The 19,836-nt window shown below is 32.8% G+C and overlaps 1 protein-coding gene across 2 annotated transcripts; it reads right to left on the bottom strand.

The window, feature by feature from the left end:
• Positions 1-866: 866 nt before the first annotated feature.
• On the bottom strand, positions 867-15,720 carry LOC140050924 (uncharacterized). 2 transcript variants are annotated; one of them, XM_072095926.1, is made up of 6 exons: positions 15,578-15,720; positions 9,283-9,405; positions 7,150-7,714; positions 6,822-7,043; positions 6,476-6,655; positions 867-6,076 (listed from the first exon to the last, which is right to left on the bottom strand). In XM_072095926.1, the coding sequence occupies exons 2-6, from the start codon at positions 9,349-9,351 to the stop codon at positions 3,012-3,014; spliced, it is 4,101 nt and encodes a 1,366-aa protein (XP_071952027.1). In that variant the 5' UTR covers positions 9,352-9,405; positions 15,578-15,720; the 3' UTR covers positions 867-3,011. The 2 variants fall into 2 exon arrangements, with proteins under 2 accessions (XP_071952027.1, XP_071952028.1); XM_072095927.1 differs by having other exon boundaries at positions 6,822-7,040.
• Between the last annotated feature and the right edge of the window lie 4,116 nt (positions 15,721-19,836).

The raw sequence follows: 19,836 nt of genomic DNA, 5'->3' as shown, positions 1-19,836 counted from the left end.
ACCAATAGTCATCTTTTCATCTTCTTCCATTTGTTTACTACTTTCAATGGCATCTTCTATATCCATCCAGTCTCCTCCACCAATAGTCATCTTTTCATCTTCTTCCATTTGTTTACTACTTTCAATGGCATCTTCTATATCCATCCAGTCTCCTCCACCAATAGTGATCTTTTCATTTTTTTCCATTTGTTTACTACTTTCAATGGCATCTTCCATATCCATCCAATCGCCACCGCCGATAGTCATCTTTTCATTTTCTTTCATTTGTTTACTACTTTCAATGGTATCTTCCATATCCATCGAATCTCCACCACCAATAGTCATCTTTTCATCTTCTTCCATTTGTTTACTACTTTCAATGGCATCTTCTATATCCATCCAGTCTCCTCCACCAATAGTCATCTTTTCATTTTCTTCCATTTGTTTACTACTTTCAATGGTATCTTCCATATCCTTCCAGTCCTCTCCAATAGTCATCTTTTCATTTTCTGTACTCTTATTGCTCTTTTCAAAGGAATCTTCAGTTTTAATAGCAATATTTTCACTATCTGTGCTCCCATGACTATTTCCAATGGCATCTTCAACAAACACCCAATCATCTTCACCAACTGCATTCATTTTCTTCATAGCAATATCGTTATTGTACAATAATTGCACATCTTCAGTTAACAACTGTTTCTTGTCAAATTTTGTCGGCATTACTGTAACACCAGGATCTTGAATCTTGTGTTCATTTAATACACCTTTGTCATTGTGGATTTCTTCAGATTTGAGGCAAGTAAGTAACTCATCTTGAAGTGTGTGTAGTCGTTGAGTCTGTCCTTGTTCTAAGTGTTGTTTGTAGCTGAATATTTTCGAAGACCCTGAAAATCGTCAAAATATTAAAAACAAAACAAAAATGAATGTATATGTTTAGTACTTGTCAAGAAGACCATGCAAAACAACATATTTTTTTTTTTAACCATATTTAATGAGGGTGATCCATCCAGCTATTGCTGATCATTAGGGACCCTCAGAGGTTCACAAGGCAAACGTATACACAAGATGCTCTACATAAACAAAGTCTTATTACAAGTCTTTGGGAGTGGAGTAATTTAGTCCTTAGAAAAAATCCTGACATGTGACAGGACTTCAACTCAGGACCCTTGGAGTGGTAGCCAAGCATCATAACCACCAAGCCACAACTCCACTCCTTGATATGTCTGAACTCTGTTATATTTGATCAATAGCTATGTACACAAAAATTACCAAAATATTTCATCTTTCTGTGACAAACAGATTTTAGCTAAATGTAAATATATATTAAAAACACCGGAACATACCCTATTTCATGAGTTCAAAATTGTTTTGTTGCAACCACAGTATTAGACTGTTAAATAAAGGTTGCAAATATATTTGCTCATGGGTCATATAGTATTAAGAATTCTGTAGATTTAAGACGTTGCGTTTAAATATGATTTGTGTATTTTTTAAAATGTATTTTTCAGTCCTTGATGAAATTTCCCCACACAGGATAAATAAAGAAATTGAAAAACTTTATTTCTAACATTTTCAAAAATTAATGCACATTATTTTCCAACACAAAAAAAATCCTTTCAATAACATTTCTGTTTTCTATTCTTAGTGATATACATTAAACTAAGTAAAGCAATAAACTTTAAATGTACTCATAGAGAGGACACTCCTATTAAGGGGACAATTTGTTGGGTCCCGAAAGTGTTTTAAGAGTTTATTAAAGGTACTACCAAAAAAACCCTGTAAAGGGGTATACCATTTGGTACACTCAAGTGTGTCCTTGTAATAGGGGTATACCATTTGGTACACTCAAGTGTGTCCCTAGGATATACCATTTGATACACTCAAGTGTGTCCCTGTAAGTCCCTGTAATAGGGGTATACAATTTGGTACACTCAAGTGTATCCCTGTAATAGGGTGTCCTCATATTACAATAGGGGTGTCCATAGGGGTTCTAACTGTAATAAAATTTATTTTTTTCTTGAAGTTTTTTTGGCCAAGTAGAGCCTGCTAGCAAACTATATATTGAATTCTAAAACAAGTCAAACAAAATATCTACATACTGCTTTTTAACTTGTGCATTTTGGTTATTATTTATATTTGTTATATCTTGTTATTTTTTATATTTTCTCAAAGAACCCAATTGGAAATAAGTCTATTTTAACTAATGACTTTCATGGGCTATCCTTGAATCTCTTTTGCCTGTTTGATGTAATTAATGTTGTTTAAATTTATTTGATAAGAAAATAGTAAAAATTAAACCTTTGCAACAACGTTGATAAAAGAATGAGGGTTACTTTTATTAAGTGGTGCTAAAGTTAAGTGGTGCTACAGGACTTTTTTCGTGTTATAAGATAGCAAATTTATTGATTTTAAATTACTTGTAAATGCCAATGGACAACTAATAAAAATAGTATTTTTCTGTAAAATATTGTTCCTTCAATTTATATACTTTTTTATCAAAGAAAATGGTGGTGGATTTCCTATTTTATAACATTACAAGAAAATCATATAGCACCACTTTTTTTTTTTACTAAGTGGGGTTAATATATTACAATAAAAATAACACACATTTTGAAAACTGAGCTAGCCCCTAAAGCTATTGTATGTACTTTATGGCAACACATACATAATGCTTCTCCCCATAAATCTTCAATATAAATAAAATTTATAATTACAGATAATAATAAATTATATATTAATTTTACTTTTTAACCAATGGTATCACTGTATGATCACGATTTTGTCAAAATTGTTTATATAAATCAAAACTATTTTAACACTAAACCAAACCCCTGCCCAATTTATTTAAATATAATCTCTATATTTGTAATCATAAATTTATGCCTCTTTGAAACCAGAAATATTGTTGAACCACAATGACTATATAAAAATGTTGCTACCCTTGATCTCAAGGGATTCATGGTGTATTTAAATACAGTATAAACATTTCAATTTAGTTATAACATGATCATGTTATCTAAAAATTGAAAATATTAGTGTCTCATGAGGTAACGGTGATCATGCCAATCACGAAACCAGTTATAAAGATCCCACATAGACATCCCAGTCCTCATATCACTCCTGTATTGAGTCCACTTAAAGTACCAGTCTCGATCAGCAGTTTCTTTTTTTGATACCCACTCTCTCCGGAGGTCTTCTCGGTCTTTACCTCTCTCCAGAAACCAATCTCCGTCTATTGATGCATCACTTTGTCTTGCCTTTTTACGCTCTATACCTCTCAGTGTGAACCAATCATAGTTATTTCCTTCTTCTGGTTTGTTATGTCTGTTTTTATCTCTCCCCTTCATCCTTTTCGAATACCAATCCTCATCATCACTTTGGAATCCTTCTCCTGCAAATTTACGTCCATCTTTTCTTTGCTTCTTTTTCAAAGTGTCACTTTGTTCTGGATATTGCAATCTGTGTTTCTGTGCTCTTTGGTTCATACTTTTCAGAATTTCACCCAAACTTTCTTTCAGATCTTCCAGCATTTGGTCATCAACATAGTTGCCATTTACCAAAGGCCAAAGTTCATTGACGAACATTTTAATTTTCTTTGCATCTTTTTTATAGTTATTTTTCAGCAACCAGTTATTGTATTTCATTAATTCTTGAATTAGAATTTCTGCATCATCTCTTTGAATGTTCATACATGCCTGGTCACCTCTGCAATTGATCGTAAAATGTTTTTCATACAATTGTCTCCAATTTCCTGTTAGTAATGTATGCATATTCTCGATACTTTCTAGGGTTTTTTTTAAAGATTTTTTCTTATTAGTTTGGTGTTCGTATTCCACTTCTACATTTTTATGTATCATTCCCTGATTTCTGTTCCTTTTATTATATGGTTTCAGGTGTTCTTTCTCATTCATATGAGGTACTTTCTTATTTCTTTTATGATGTTCTTTCTTCTTTTTATAATTGTTCTTTTTCCCAAAACCAGTTTTCTCTTTAACAGCTTCCCAGTTATCTGTTGCTTTTGATTTGATATCCTTCATGCTAAATTTCACAGTTGACCATGTATCAGCCAGGGTGTCCCCTAACTCACTGACCGATTCCCTTGTGTTTTTGACGGCTTCATCTAGGGTCTCTAACATTCGGTCTTTAGTCTTGGCCAAAGATAATTGAAATTCATCAGATTGAGAGTAATTGAGAACTTTTTCTGACAAATCATGTAAGGTTGACTTTGTTTTGTTTATTATCCCTTGTGATGTATTCTTCAGTTTTTGCCACTTCTCTTCAAAATCCATTGTTGACATTTTTTTCTTTACCTGTTCAGATCTCTCTTTAAATGTTTTCTTTGCCTTTTTACCAGTCTCTTTGACATAGTCGGACATATCTTCTGATGACTTTTTAACTGCTTGCCATTGACTATACATAGCCTCATTGACAGTGTTCAATGTTTCTTTAACATTTTTCTGGGTGTTAGCAATATTAGATACAAATTCATCAGATTTTGTATAATCATAAACTTTGCCAATAGTATCCAAAGTAGCCTTATTTGCAACACCAATTACTTCTTTCGTTTTATCATAGTAGAACCAGATGGCACTGGGGTCTAGTTTACCAACAGTACCATCAAATTTCTTTTTAAAACTATCAAAGGAAAGCATACTCATCCAATTTGTTTCATCAAATGATGATGTAGGAATTCCACTAGAGCTGTCATCTACATTGTTATCTGGTTTTACTTGATATCTAGATTCTAGACCTTCAGATGCTATTTTAAGCTGGGATTCTAGTGATTTAATTTTCTGATAGAGTTCTTGTACATTATGATCTGGTTGCAGCATCTTTTGTTTAAATAACTCTTGTATTTCTTTGTAATGAGCTTCCAGTTCACTTAGTCGTCTATCATATTTTGATATTTTATCAATAGAGGTTTCTTCACCACCACTAGCCATCTTTTCATGTTCCATACTTCCATTAATAACATTTTCATTATCCATCAAGTTTCTATTACTGACAGTAATTTTCTCACTATCTGTACTTTCATCACTACTTTCAGTGGCATCTTCCATATCCATCCAATCTCCACCACCAATAGTCATCTTTTCATTTTCTTCCATTTGTTTACTACTTTCAATGGCATCTTCCATATCCATCCAATCTCCACCACCAATAGTCATCTTTTCATTTTCTTCCATTTGTTTACTACTTTCAATGACATCTTCCATATCCATACCGTCTCCTCCACCAATAGTCATCTTTTCATCTTCTTCCATTTGTTTACTACTTTCAATGGCATCTTCTATATCCATCCAGTCTCCTCCACCAATAGTCATCTTTTCATCTTCTTCCATTTGTTTACTACTTTCAATGGCATCTTCTATATCCATCCAGTCTCCTCCACCAATAGTGATCTTTTCATTTTTTTCCATTTGTTTACTACTTTCAATGGCATCTTCCATATCCATCCAATCGCCACCGCCGATAGTCATCTTTTCATTTTCTTTCATTTGTTTACTACTTTCAATGGTATCTTCCATATCCATCGAATCTCCACCACCAATAGTCATCTTTTCATCTTCTTCCATTTGTTTACTACTTTCAATGGCATCTTCTATATCCATCCAGTCTCCTCCACCAATAGTCATCTTTTCATTTTCTTCCATTTGTTTACTACTTTCAATGGTATCTTCCATATCCTTCCAGTCCTCTCCAATAGTCATCTTTTCATTTTCTGTACTCTTATTGCTCTTTTCAAAGGAATCTTCAGTTTTAATAGCAATATTTTCACTATCTGTGCTCCCATGACTATTTCCAATGGCATCTTCAACAAACACCCAATCATCTTCACCAACTGCATTCATTTTCTTCATAGCAATATCGTTATTGTACAATAATTGCACATCTTCAGTTAACAACTGTTTCTTGTCAAATTTTGTCGGCATTACTGTAACACCAGGATCTTGAATCTTGTGTTCATTTAATACACCTTTGTCATTGTGGATTTCTTCAGATTTGAGGCAAGTAAGTAACTCATCTTGAAGTGTGTGTAGTCGTTGAGTCTGTCCTTGTTCTAAGTGTTGTTTGTAGCTGAATATTTTCGAAGACCCTGAAAATCGTCAAAATATTAAAAACAAAACAAAAATGAATGTATATGTTTAGTACTTGTCAAGAAGACCATGCAAAACAACATATTTTTTTTTTTTAACCATATTTAATGAGGGTGATCCATCCAGCTATTGCTGATCATTAGGGACCCTCAGAGGTTCACAAGGCAAACGTATACACAAGATGCTCTACATAAACAAAGTCTTATTACAAGTCTTTGGGAGTGGAGTAATTTAGTCCTTAGAAAAAATCCTGACATGTGACAGGACTTCAACTCAGGACCCTTGGAGTGGTAGCCAAGCATCATAACCACCAAGCCACAACTCCACTCCTTGATATGTCTGAACTCTGTTATATTTGATCAATAGCTATGTACTGTACAGTTTATATTTTTACTTACCTATATAATAACCAATGACCAATGCAATTATAAGTAATAGAATATAATATAGGAGTCTACCATGATCCATCCAAATTGTCCAAGCATTATCCCTCTCTTTAGATTTGTCTATTCCTGCTGCTGCTGTTTTTGATGCTGAACTGTGTCTGGAGCGGCCAGCCAACACTCTTTTTCTAATCCCTGATAGTTGACGAAAAATGAGTAATAAATGAATAACTACCTATTACATGTAGTGTAATATGCAAAATGTTTATGGGAATAGTAGATGATGATTATGCATGTGCCAAGGGCACAGTATTGCTTGCTAATATATTATTATTACAAATTTTAATAAAGATTACTGTACCTCTATGTCCTCTTCCTGGATTAAATAGTCTTGAAGTGTCTGAATCATCTGATGATGTTGGAAACAAAGGAAGATTTTCCTCAGATTTTAGTAGTCTTGAATTTAATTCACTAAGAAGACCTATTGGTTCGATTGAATCAGATTCTTGACCACCTTCATTGTTTGGAATTTCATCTTGACTAAGATGTTCAAAATCTGAGTCTGAATCACTCACCCTTTCTTCTTGAAAGAAATATGAATGTTAACTTTAATACTTAGAATTTCAGGCATGATTTGTTTCATGGATAAGAATAAATTATTCACATCAACTAGATGATATAGGACTTACCTTTTTCATTGTTCTCTGAAAAAACTTGTTTAGATAGACAGACATCTTGTAGTCTATCAGAGATGCCACCACATTCTACACCATTGCCATCTTCATTTGTATCTGAGCTATCACTACCCATTCCAAGTTTTCCATTGGGTATTTCTTTTAGCAGGAAACTACTAGTAAAGGTGCTTGATGCAGATGAGGAGTAAGATCGACTGATGTTTAATCGAGCTCTTACATTTTCTTCAATGACATCACTGATTGAAATTTCTCTTTCAATAGTAGGAACTATGACAACCTGATCTTGTAAGCCATCAGAGCATCTAACAACAGCAGGAGAATAATTCTCAGTAATATCAACTTCTTCAGAATTACCTGCTACCTTTTCTAAAGGTTCTGCTTCATCGAATTCTTCCAAAGATTCTGTATCTAGCGGAGATACTGGATTATCTGCATTTTTGTCAGTATCTGGTTCATCTCTTTCAACTTTTATACTGGTACTACTGTGATAAAAATGTGCAACATCTTTCTCAAGTGCAACAAAGTCAGATTGTTCACCACTGTCATCACTTTCTGATCCCTAATTAAGAGAGATTTTTATCAATTTAATAAATGACTTAAAAACAAAATGTTGAACTCAATGATCAGACATTGATACCTATTAGAAAGCTTTCTTTGGTTCTACTAAATCATAATCTATGGGTTAGAGTAAAAGTGTGACAATTAATATGTCTAGATCTCATCCTGGGAAAAACACAACACACATTTTTTCTCTCTTCTAAGAACTATTCTTTTTTTTTATTGCCAAACCATGTACTATTTGGTTATCCGCACTTGGCGGATAACCCCTTGTTATTGTCAGGATCTTTTTTTTTTTTTTTTTTCTTTTTTTTTTTTTTCTATATTCTTCTTTCTTTCCACGAATTTTGTTGCAAGCATATCTCTAATTCTGGCTAACAAATGATTGTATAACTTTGTCATAAGATTGACCTATATCTGTAGATGTGCAAGAAACTTTGTTTTTTGATTTTCGAGTTGCGCAGCGTAAGTTACGCGCAATTTTATGAATTTCAATGATTGATCATAGATTAAAAACAAAAAGTCATTTTCTATTGAAACTTGGTGAAAATTTAAGTTATATCATGCGCAAACTTTCTATGGATTAAAAATGGCATGTTTTATATAAAGTTACGCGCGCACGCGCGTTCAAAATTTCAAAATGCGCAAAATTCATTTCTAATCAACTTTCTACGCGTTTCATGTCATTTTGAGCATTTCAAGAATTCCCACGCGTGCGCAATTTTTTTACGTGCGCGTGCGCACGTAAGGCAAAAACATGTTTTTTTTGGCTTGATTTTTGTTTTTTCAGCCTTCTCTAGTAATTTTACCAACTTTCAAACAATTTCGACTTAAAATCACGTCATACGAGCACGTAGAATTGAACAATTTGCGCGCGTTTTTGATGAAAAAGTTCAAAAATTCGTGAAAATTATGCCTTTTTTTAAAAAGTCATAGATTCTAAACTCCGAGGTGAAAATTTTTAAAATTTCAGATTCTGGAAGTAGATGAGTTGTAAATATCAAATCATGCATCGATATGGCTAACCGGACATTGCGACGTCATCGTATGGCCACTCGAATATAAAATATAGGATTTTTGTCTCTTTCGCATAGCTCATCACATTTAATAGAGCGCATCTCCACTTATCCGTATTCCATTTCCCCCCATTTTGTTATATTGTCTAGGCCAATCAATTTTCTTTCGCATAATCTACCATTTTTTAAATTGTGATGACGTCATCATGTCCAAAAGCGTCAATAACTTGGGTCCCTTATTTTCACCTATTCTGCACTGTATGTAGTACGTATACAGAATATAGCGTATACCGTATATACTTTGACGTGACACAAAATAGTGAGCGCACTAACATTATTTCAATGGCATAATCGTTTTTCTGCGCGCAATATTCTAACGTATGACGTGCACGTGGCCTTTGCGCTGCGGATAACCTAACTCGTCCGAAGTGACGAGTTCAAGTCTAGTTACCTTTATAGTATTGTGGGAAATCAACTGTAAGTAACCTAGTGACAACTCTGGTACATAGGAAGGTGTACTAATACACACACTATTAAACATAAATTAACTTACAAATACTCTCCCTTTATCACTAACAACAGTCCAGCCAGATCTTGACAATTCTTTGTAGTTGTCAGCCATGATCAATGGCCATAGGAAATCTCAGCTTTTACATCCAGATATATTTTCAAGCAACTAAAGGAAAAGCAATTATAATAATAAGTTTAACAAATATATGATTTGAGCAAATTTTGCAAATTCATAGAAATTTTAAGTGGGATGCATATTTGTTATTTGTTAAAAATGTGGGAAAGTTAATGTTACGGGCCTGATTAATAATTTAACAAAATATGTAGTTGTTGCGCATCAACTTTCGTAAGTATGCACTTTAAGTGAGGTCCATAAAATGTTACTTCAGAAATTGATTTAGCATGGTCAAACATAATTTCTGGCTTGATTACACATTTTGAAAATTACCTCGATGACCAGTGAGTGGTTGTCAAGATTTACATGCTGTTTTTGTTTGTCCATATAACTTTTACCTTTTGCAACATTTTTCAAAATGTGTAATACTGTAAATGTAACAAAAAACTGTGTATAGGCCTAACGTTAAAATAGTTTTAAATTCAAATATCGTTTTTTATTTATTTTTTGTTGCTTTGGTTTAACACAAGTATGTAAATTTATGGGCCTTTGGAGAACTTAAAACCTTTAGGATGCAATACTTTGACAATACTGTAAATACGTATTAATCACTTGGTCGCCATTTGAATTGATGAGTGTGGGTACTGTTAGATATATTTAACACATACAAATAAACTTTATTACAATACTAGATGAGTGGAAATAGACTTCTCAGTCAAAAAAATTGCAACAGTTTGTTTTTTTGCTGAAACATGCTCAACTATATGTAGATATTATCATATGCAAAATCTACCCTGATCTGCCCATTATAAATTAGCTAATTTGCAAAAATTTAAAATGGCTGCCATTTGAAACTTTTGACCATAATTATCTCGTAAACCATCAAGTATTTTGTATAAGAATGTATTAAACACAAATATAAACCTAAATATATGACCCTAAACATTCGGAATAGCACATTTGATTTCATTATACCTTATAAAAAACCCTAGTTATCTATGCTACAAATGTTTTTTTTAAACTTTTTCATTGAATTTCTTATGGCGCAGGTCATTACTGCTTTCTTCACATCCACCATACAAATTAACATTAACAAGGGCTCTTTCACCAGCTTTCTTAATTGTATCGTGATTCGAATATCTTGAAAGAAATGGTTCTCCGTGTTGCATTAGTAACTCTTTTTTCTTTAAAACTATCCCTTTCCCGATGCTGTATAGATGAGGTGGTATCACATCCACAAAGAGCGTGAAGAAATGGCAAAAATCTGCAAAACTGATCTCTCTAGTTTAACACTAGTAACCTTTATGTCCCATAAAAGATGTTTTGAATTGGCTTTTTCAGATTTCATGAACAACCCAATAGTTTTCGATTGTATTCGATTACACAGTAAAACAAGGATGTTTGTGTCCTCAGCTATTATGTAAGTTTCACCAATTCGTAACTTGACAAACCAAAGAGTGTTGAACTTAAAAGAATAGAATGAAAGAAAGGAGATACATACTGTATGATCAAATTATGGAGAAATATGTACTGTAGTCTACTGTACATCAAACAGTTTTCTAATCAAGTTGTAATCATTGATAGATACAACAATACATCCACAAAGAGTATCCCACATCAGATTCGATCAAAAATTTGGAGGCAATCCGGACCACGGTCCCAATTCTGGACCACTTTTTAAAATTATTTTCAGGCTTGCTAGTGTTAAAAGATTGACAGAAATTTCAAAAGCCAGTGAGCAGTCTTAAAGTAACAAGTAAACTAAAATTGTATTTTCTCGAGAACTACTTGTCCAAAAAACTTCATTTTTGTACAAGAGGCAAGAATTTGATTTGGGCAATTCCACGATATTTTTTTTCAACTTTTAGCAATCTTAACATGTATGATATCAAGCTACTGTTATACTTTCAGGATATTTAAGTGGTAAAAAAATTATGAGATATATACATATTTCCATTTAAAATAATGATATTTAAAATAAAACAATGAGGTTTACTTAAATCCTATAACACTAACAGACAACTAAATCCCAATTTATACTTGTCATTTCTTTTTAGAATTAAAGAACTAAATATGTTACCAAAAAACAACATTTTTTTTTATTTAAGAACCATGCACCTTCTTGACAATTATAATATTTTCCAAACTATTAAAAATTATAGCTTTTCATACACTCATAAGGTTACTTTTTTTTAAAAACCTTATTTTTACATTTTTATATCATATTAAAAAGTGTCTGGTTGTTACCGAGTTGTTTCTATTGTTAGTCGGCTGAAGCTATTGTTAGTTGAAAGGTGGGTTACATAACCTTTACACCAAACTCACATACACATGCTTGTAGTGAAATTAGCCTAAATCACACACAGCATTAAGACACACACTTTCCAGTGACTAAATCTGATGTAGATGAATTTTACAGTAGGCAGAGGTATGCACTCTTAGAGTGGCTTTCTAGTTTTTTATTTTACACCACTCACGTTTATTTAATTGTTTGAATATGATGAACTTTTCAAATAAAAAAAAAGTTCATATGTCTGAAGGAGAATGTTTTGAGTAATAACATTCCTGCTAAAAGCTCCGAGATGCACACCGCAACAAGCACTATATGGTGATTTAGGATGGAGTCCATTATCAAAAACACATGAAATTACTAAAATCAAATACCTCAAATGTGTTATAAATATGAATGTAAATAGATGGCCTAATATTTCACTCCATTGCATGTTTCAACTCAACAGTGATTTTGATTAAAATACAACTTTTTAGCTTTATGTAAAGAAACTTTAGATAAATGCCAAGACTTAAATATGTTTGAACAAGTTTTTGATACTGAAAATTATACTTTTAATTCATTCTCTGTTAAAACCATAGATGACCATGTTGCAGATGCATACACTTTGGATTGGTTAAATAATATAAACCAAAAGTCATCCCTTGAAGATTACTCCAAACTAAAAGAAAGTCCTAGCCTTGAGAGTTATCTTCTTGATAAAACCAATTTCACAGGTGCAAGCTTAAAATTTAAATTAAGATCCAACACTTTACCTCTAGATGGACGAACCTGTAAATGGTCTAAAGAAATATCTGGCCGGGCCACTGCACTATATGTCAGAGTGGTGAAATAGAAAATGTACAGCATTTTTTATTTAATTGCCAAGCTTTTAATGCTATAAGGGAGATCCAATTAGTGAAGCTAAATAATGACCTTGAAAATTTGGATGAGTCTGCAACATGGGAACATTTTATAAATGCTGATGTTAATGAAAAAACTACTATAGTTTTAGGGGGAGATATTAACTTGGATCCTAGTAAAGCTGTCTTGACAGCATTTGACAAATACTGTAAGAATTTCCTTAAAGTTGCCTGGAAAAAAAGATCCGAGTTAAAAAAGAGCTAATTTGCATTGTTGCTTTATAATTTTGTTTATTAATTTTCACTATATATTGTATTTAATGTTGCAGAGAAAGACTGGTGTACATCTCTGTAAATCTTTTAAAATTACTATTTGTGTTTACTGTATTCGTTGATCTTAAAGTTTATTTTCATACTTTAATTTGTTAATTAACTATTGTATAATTCATTTCCTTTTCTTTTTCTTTAAACTTATGAACGCACCGTCATAAAACGTGTGCCGCTGTTCTAAAAGCGTCTGTTCAAATAAAGTTATTATTATTATTATTATTATAATAACATTATTGAAAATTGGAAGAAAATTGACATATATACATGCATCTGCTGGCCAAGTTACAACATAACTGCTACCGCCGTTTTTTAGATCTGCTGCAAACAAAAAATGAGCAGAAAAAATGAAATTTTTGACAATAACAATAGGCTATCTACAGAGAGCAATAGCCTAATTAATTGATCGAATAATGTCTTAATTTTTACGAAATATTTGCGATTTATAATGGATAATGAATCTGATGAGATTGCCTTTCGGGGCTTATTAATCATAAATGTTCACTGTATGTAATAAAAATAATAATAATAATAATAGTAAACTGAATGTTTATTAATAATAAATTTTCCTTACGTAATTTGTTGCATATAAAATAGAGGACACAGACGTAACCTACGTTCCCTATAATAGCCTAGTAGTGGCCTAGCTAGTAGGCTCTAACTGGTTTACGATGAAATCGGTCGCGTCTGAAATCGGTCGCGTTTGAAATCGGTCGCGATAAAATCAACTTCCGGTATTTTGTATGGCGCGCCGCTAGAGCTATATGTTTGAAATCGGTCGCGTTTGAAATCGGTCGCGCTATTTTGTATGGAGCGAGATGCATGCTAGCGGGATATACATTTTCTTCGTTTATATAGTTTATTTAATTGATATTTTTTAGGAACTAGATTATTTATGTGGATATTTTTTATTTTGGTTAATAAATATTTATTATCATTTTTTTTTTATTTCACATGTCTCGGAGAAGAAGGACTGTGTCTTTTCTAAATGGCCATTTCTAAACACGTTTAAATATTTTATTAGGCATATAATAATTTACCTCTATTTTATTATGCACTGTGTAATTAATATATTATATAGAGAATATACGTCTGTGTCTTTTATTAATCAAACAATATATAGCCCGTAAAGCCAGCGTATCCATTTTTATACTTATGCATACTGTGGCAGATATATCATATCCATGTCGTTAAAAACTTACTATTGGATTACCTTACCGTATTTTAATTTCTATTTTATTTATGTCCGTACGTTATGTAGGATAATATTAAGTTTAGGCCTATAATGAATATTGTTGAGGCAAATCACGTGTATATTTTTATTTCTAATGTTTAGGCCTAAAATATTTTCTAGTAAAAAATGATTATTATATGCGGATCGTTAAAAGGCGAGTTACTGAAATAAACCCCGAAATAGGCCATTAATCATATCGTGGATGCGCCTTCTATGATCATGCAGACGTTAACTGCACGTTATTTTGCTGACGGGGATTCCCTTTTAAAAAAAACATGCACTAGTGTGTCAAATCATGGACAAAACACGTACGGCGATCGTTGTCCATGGACATGTAAAGATGACGTATAATAGGCCTATTACTAATAACCATACGTTTAAAACATCTATAGGCCTGCACGTGTTTTGTGAAACCTAGTTCCATGGTGAAATGATGTATATAATTTACGTATATACCTCGGCAATACTATAGTTTTTAATTTGAATATCTTTTATTTCTATATATTTTCTATACATTTATAATAATCACTAGGCCTATCATTGTACAGTTTAGAGTGATATATAACGGCATATTATTTTATTAGTATTATCCTAAAACCATGCTCACGTAAGAGTAGCGGATATCGAACGTAAAAATCATCGTCATACATCATCTTCCTTTATTGCATAAACCTCATTGAGCTGGTATCCACTTGCAGGTATAGAACTAGTTTCGTAATTAACTGTGATAAAAAAATACGCAATAGGCGCGTCTACTTGTTTAATTCAACATTTTTAAAACTTTAAACAGTGGCATGCTAATCTTTTCAAAAACTTAAACAATATTCAATAACACTTTTTAAAACGATTTTCTAAACGAACACATTACAATTATTCATTGACACCTGTAAGATAAAATGAAAACACAAATTATTTATAAATAATGAGATAAATATTTATATTTAAGCCTACTGTACTAAAAAAATAATAACGATTGAGGTAAACAAAATGTTAATAGTATTAGTTAGAAATTCTATATTCAAAATTAACTAAAAACATAATTAGCGTTTTCATTAAAAATGTATCGTAGTGCGTCCCATACAAAATAGCGCGACCGATTTCAAACGCGACCGATATCATTAAACGTATAGCTCTAGCGGCGCGCCATACAAAATACCGAAAGTTGATTTTATTGCGACCGATTTCAAACGCGACCGATTTCAGACGCGACCGATTTCATCTGACATCCTCTAACTAAAAGCCAGCCCAGCCTAGCTAGGCAGGAGCCTATGTATGGCCTATATAGGCCTGTTAGGTCCCTAGCTTAGCTAGTCCTACCATATAGGCCTACTACTAGGCTAGGAGACGCCCCTCTATCTAGCCTAGCAAGGCTTAGCCTAGCTAGGCCCCTACCCTAGGGCCTATAGGCTAGGCTAGGCCCTACCTAGTAGTAGAGGCTAGGCCTAGCCTAGCTAGTAGAGTAGGCTAGTGGAAAATAAATCAACTTAAATTCACCACAAATCATATTTAAGTCATCAAAACGGCACCAACCTTAAAATATGTGTTCACTCTTCCGATAAATGGAAAATCTAGTAGGCCTATACCTACAATACCTAGCTAGAATATAATTAAATATATTTTCAGTAACCTCTTCTTGATCATGATCGTCGTCAATAATATTGACATTATTTATTTTGCTATCATACGTCATCAGCTCTCGAAACAAAAATTACGTCATCTTTTCGTAATTTGTACTACGTATCCGTGGGCCAATCATAATTGGCATACTCGTTACACTCGACCAACCCAATGATGGGGTAGATTTATTATCGTCTTTTTCACGCTGCTGCTCTAGCCCGCTACGTCCCATTAGGACTACTCAATCAGAAGCTAAAGCAAGCAGCAGTTATAGTGCTAAGGACAGACAGTTTTGTGAAAATGGAAACTCCACTATGATTGATTGATTCCAGCTGCTACAGTGGACCCAAAAAACGGCTGGGAAAGAGTCTATTAGGACATGTCATGCTAAAATTACAAATCCCTATATTCACTGTCAGTGTCAGATATTCATTGAATTATTATCGAAACAGTCAATTAAAGTTTGTGTTTGTAATAGGATACTTCACAATTGAAATATCTAGGGTGATGAAGTGGGGTGTCACGAAAGCTCAGACCACGAAAGCTCAGACCCCCTAAGACCTAAGATCACGAAAGCTAAGACCCAACACCTAAGATTACAAATATTTATCTTTCGCACCTGCCTTGTATTTTAACTCCCAACATTTATTCTGAATACCACACCTTAGAATTGGCACTTTCATGAAAAAGAATTACATAAAAAGTAACAAATACATTTTTAAATTGATGATTTTACAGACGTTTTTCTCGCACACAAAATGACTAGCCTACAGTACAGGGATTACGGTCGAAGCGGCCGCCAACCAAAGCGGCCGCTAGTTCAATAACGGTAATTTGTATGGAACGCCGTGTGCGCTTTGATTGTCGTTGTTTTGTCATTTTTGATTGTCATTGTTTCGATCGTCAGGTTTTCTTTTCCTCGGACGTAAATAACAACTTACATTATTAATATTATGTAATATATTCTCTTTTTTGACAGATTGAATGTGATACCTTCTTTTAAACGAAATGGCGAATCGATGATTACTTACTTTAACTGTTCTAAATGATATATATGTTTAATAAAGTCAATAAAAAACATTGTGGTGTTTTTATTGTATAATATATAATATGCCAATTATTAAGAATAATATATATATTTTTTCAATAAAATATATCAAATCAAAATATATATATTTGTTATTGTATATTAATATATTAGTAAAGTAACTACTGTAAGTAGTACGTGTTCGCAAACATAATTTAATTACAATAACATGATGACATCAATTTATTTATTTAATATCCTAAATTGTTTTATACCTTCAGATATATAAATATTGATCAATTTAAAATTAGTTTTAAATACTAAAATAAAACGCAAGTGCCTGTACTGTACGGTAATTAATTACGTGAATTTCTGCTAATAACTCGACTGGCGGCCGGCCAGGAATAGTGCTGTTGAAGGTCGCGTTTTCGTCTTCACGTTGCTTCATTGAAAACACAAACAATGTATTACAATGGAATAACACTTAAATGTACAACACACCCTATTACTAATAATAAAAACCAAGATTCGATAGTACAGTGTAAACGAGATATAAAAATTCGGCAATACCGTACGTAACTTATTATTGCAATACTGTATAAAGATTCGATGTAAATGAGATATAAAGATTCGGCAATACCGTACGTAAATTATTAATGCAATAGTGTAAAGATTCGATGTAAATTAATGAGATATAAATATTCGACAATACCGTACGTAACTTATTATTGCAATACTGTATAAAGATTCGATGTAAATGAGATATAAAGATTCGGCAATACCGTACGTAAATTATTAATGTAATACTGTAAAGATTCGATGTAAATGAGATATAAATATTCGGCAATACCGTACGTAAATTATTATTGCAATACTGTATAAAGATTCGATGTAAATGAGATATAAAGATTCGGCAATACCGTACATGAATTATTAATGCAATACTGTATAAAGATTTGATGTAAATTAGATATAAATATTCGGCAATACCGTACGTAAATTATTATTGCAATACTGTATAAAGATTTGATGTAAATGAGATATAAAGATTCGGCAATACCGTACGTAAATTATTAATGCAGTACTGTATAAAGATTCGATAGTATGTAAATGAGATATAAATATTCGGCAATACCGTACGTAAATTATTAATGCAATACTGTATAAAGATTCGATAGTATGTAAATGAGATATAAATATTCGGCAATACCGTACGTAAATTATTAATGCAATACTGTATAAAGACTCGATAGTATGTAAATGAGATATAAAGATTCGGCAATACCTTAATAGTACGTAAATTATTATTGCAATACTGTAAAAAGATTCTATGAGATACAAGGATTCAGCAATACCGTACGTAAATTATTAATGCAATACTGTATAAGGATTCGATAGTATGTAAATGAGATATAAATATTCGGCAATACCGTACGTAAATTATTATATTGCAATACTGTAAAAAGATTCGATAGTATGTAAATGAGATATAAAGATTCGGCAATACCGTACGTAAATTATTATTGCAATACTGTATGAAGATTCGATAGTATGTAAATGAGATATAAATATTCGCCAATACCGTACGTAAATTATTAATGCAATACTGTATAAAGATTCGATAGGAGAGTGCTCAAGAAACGTCGGGTCAAGAGGATAAAATAAACAAATAAATAAATAGTACGTAATAAATGAGACATAGAGGTCCAATAGTATGTAGATTATGATGCAAACAGGGACATTTTCGCCAGTGTAGCATAGCAAAAAGCTATACAAAACAACCTTATTGCTACACATTTTGAAAATTGTGTAGCAAAAAATACTATACAAAACTATGTTTCTCGACTTAAAAATCAGTTTGATTAGCAATATTGCTAAACAAAATGTTTAAATGAAAATTTTCCCTGGCAAACGTAAATTATTAATGATTCGATAATATATAATGTAAATATATTTAGTTAGTTATTAATATTAAAATACAAATAAAATATACATTGATTTATCCGCAGGCAAACTTAATTATTATAGAAATATAAAGATTCGATAGTACATGATTTGGCTTATATTTATTGGTTTGACCATACACACAGCTGTAACTCAACTCGCCATAGGCCATGGCGTTGACAACGACAATCAAAGATTAAAGCGCACATGGCGTTCCATACAAATGACGATATTAAACTGGCGGCCGCTTTGGTTGGCGGCCGCTTCGACCATACTCCCAGTACAGTAGGCCTACCCCATGGGCCATGTTCGGAATGTTTTTGTTTCTATGGAACGTCAAAAGAGCAAAAATTATATAGAGGGCTGAAAACTCTGTGGAGTCCATCTACAGTGTGGATGGAACAATGTAAAATTAAAATTGTAATGATAATAGTATAATCATGCAAGTACAAAGAAATAAATACTGGCAAATAAATTTTAATTTAAAAATCATGATAAGTTTTTTTGTTTCGTTTTCTTTCTGTTTTTATACTTGTACTATTATTGTTGCTCTTTTGGCGCTCCATAGAAACAAAAACATTGAGCATGGGGGGAGCTCGAGGAGTTACATAGTCTGGGCTCCAGACGGAGTTTTTTCTTAATATTAGTAAAAATATAAATATTTTTGCACATATGGCGTTTCATACGTGTATTACTTGAGTTTGGATACTCCGTCTGGGGAAACACGCAAAAGTCACGTGGTTTGACACCAAGAATTCTTGGTGCATAGATTATCCGGTTGACTAGTTTCAGCTGCATGCGATTGGCTACTCACTCGTACACGGTTTTAATATTCATGTTTCAGAATTTCAAAGACTCAACAACTAAGAAGGTACGCATGTGCTATGTTACGTTTAGACAATGTGTACTTGGGTACATTAATGAAAGTTTCTGAAGGCTAGAAATGATTTTATACCGTATGCCTAGTAGTAGTCTGGTAAACATTTGATGGGATTTTTCCCAAGAAAACTCGTCTTGCTTCTCCGCAAATCAAACATTGAATGGATCATTATTACGCGGAGATAATTTGATTTAATTCCCACCCAGACCCTGTCCTGTTCTGTGTAGTGGTGTACAACTCCCTGGACTGGTGTAGCCCTGTCTGTTGTGTGTGAATCCTGTTGTGTGCCGGTGGTGGTATGTAGGCCTACCTTATTGGTGT

The sequence above is a fragment of the Antedon mediterranea genome, chromosome 6 (genome assembly GCF_964355755.1).
Source record: "Antedon mediterranea chromosome 6, ecAntMedi1.1, whole genome shotgun sequence".
Taxonomy (NCBI): Eukaryota; Metazoa; Echinodermata; class Crinoidea; order Comatulida; family Antedonidae; genus Antedon; species Antedon mediterranea.
Note: the sequence above shows the minus strand (reverse complement) of the source record. Positions and strands in the feature narration are given on the sequence as shown.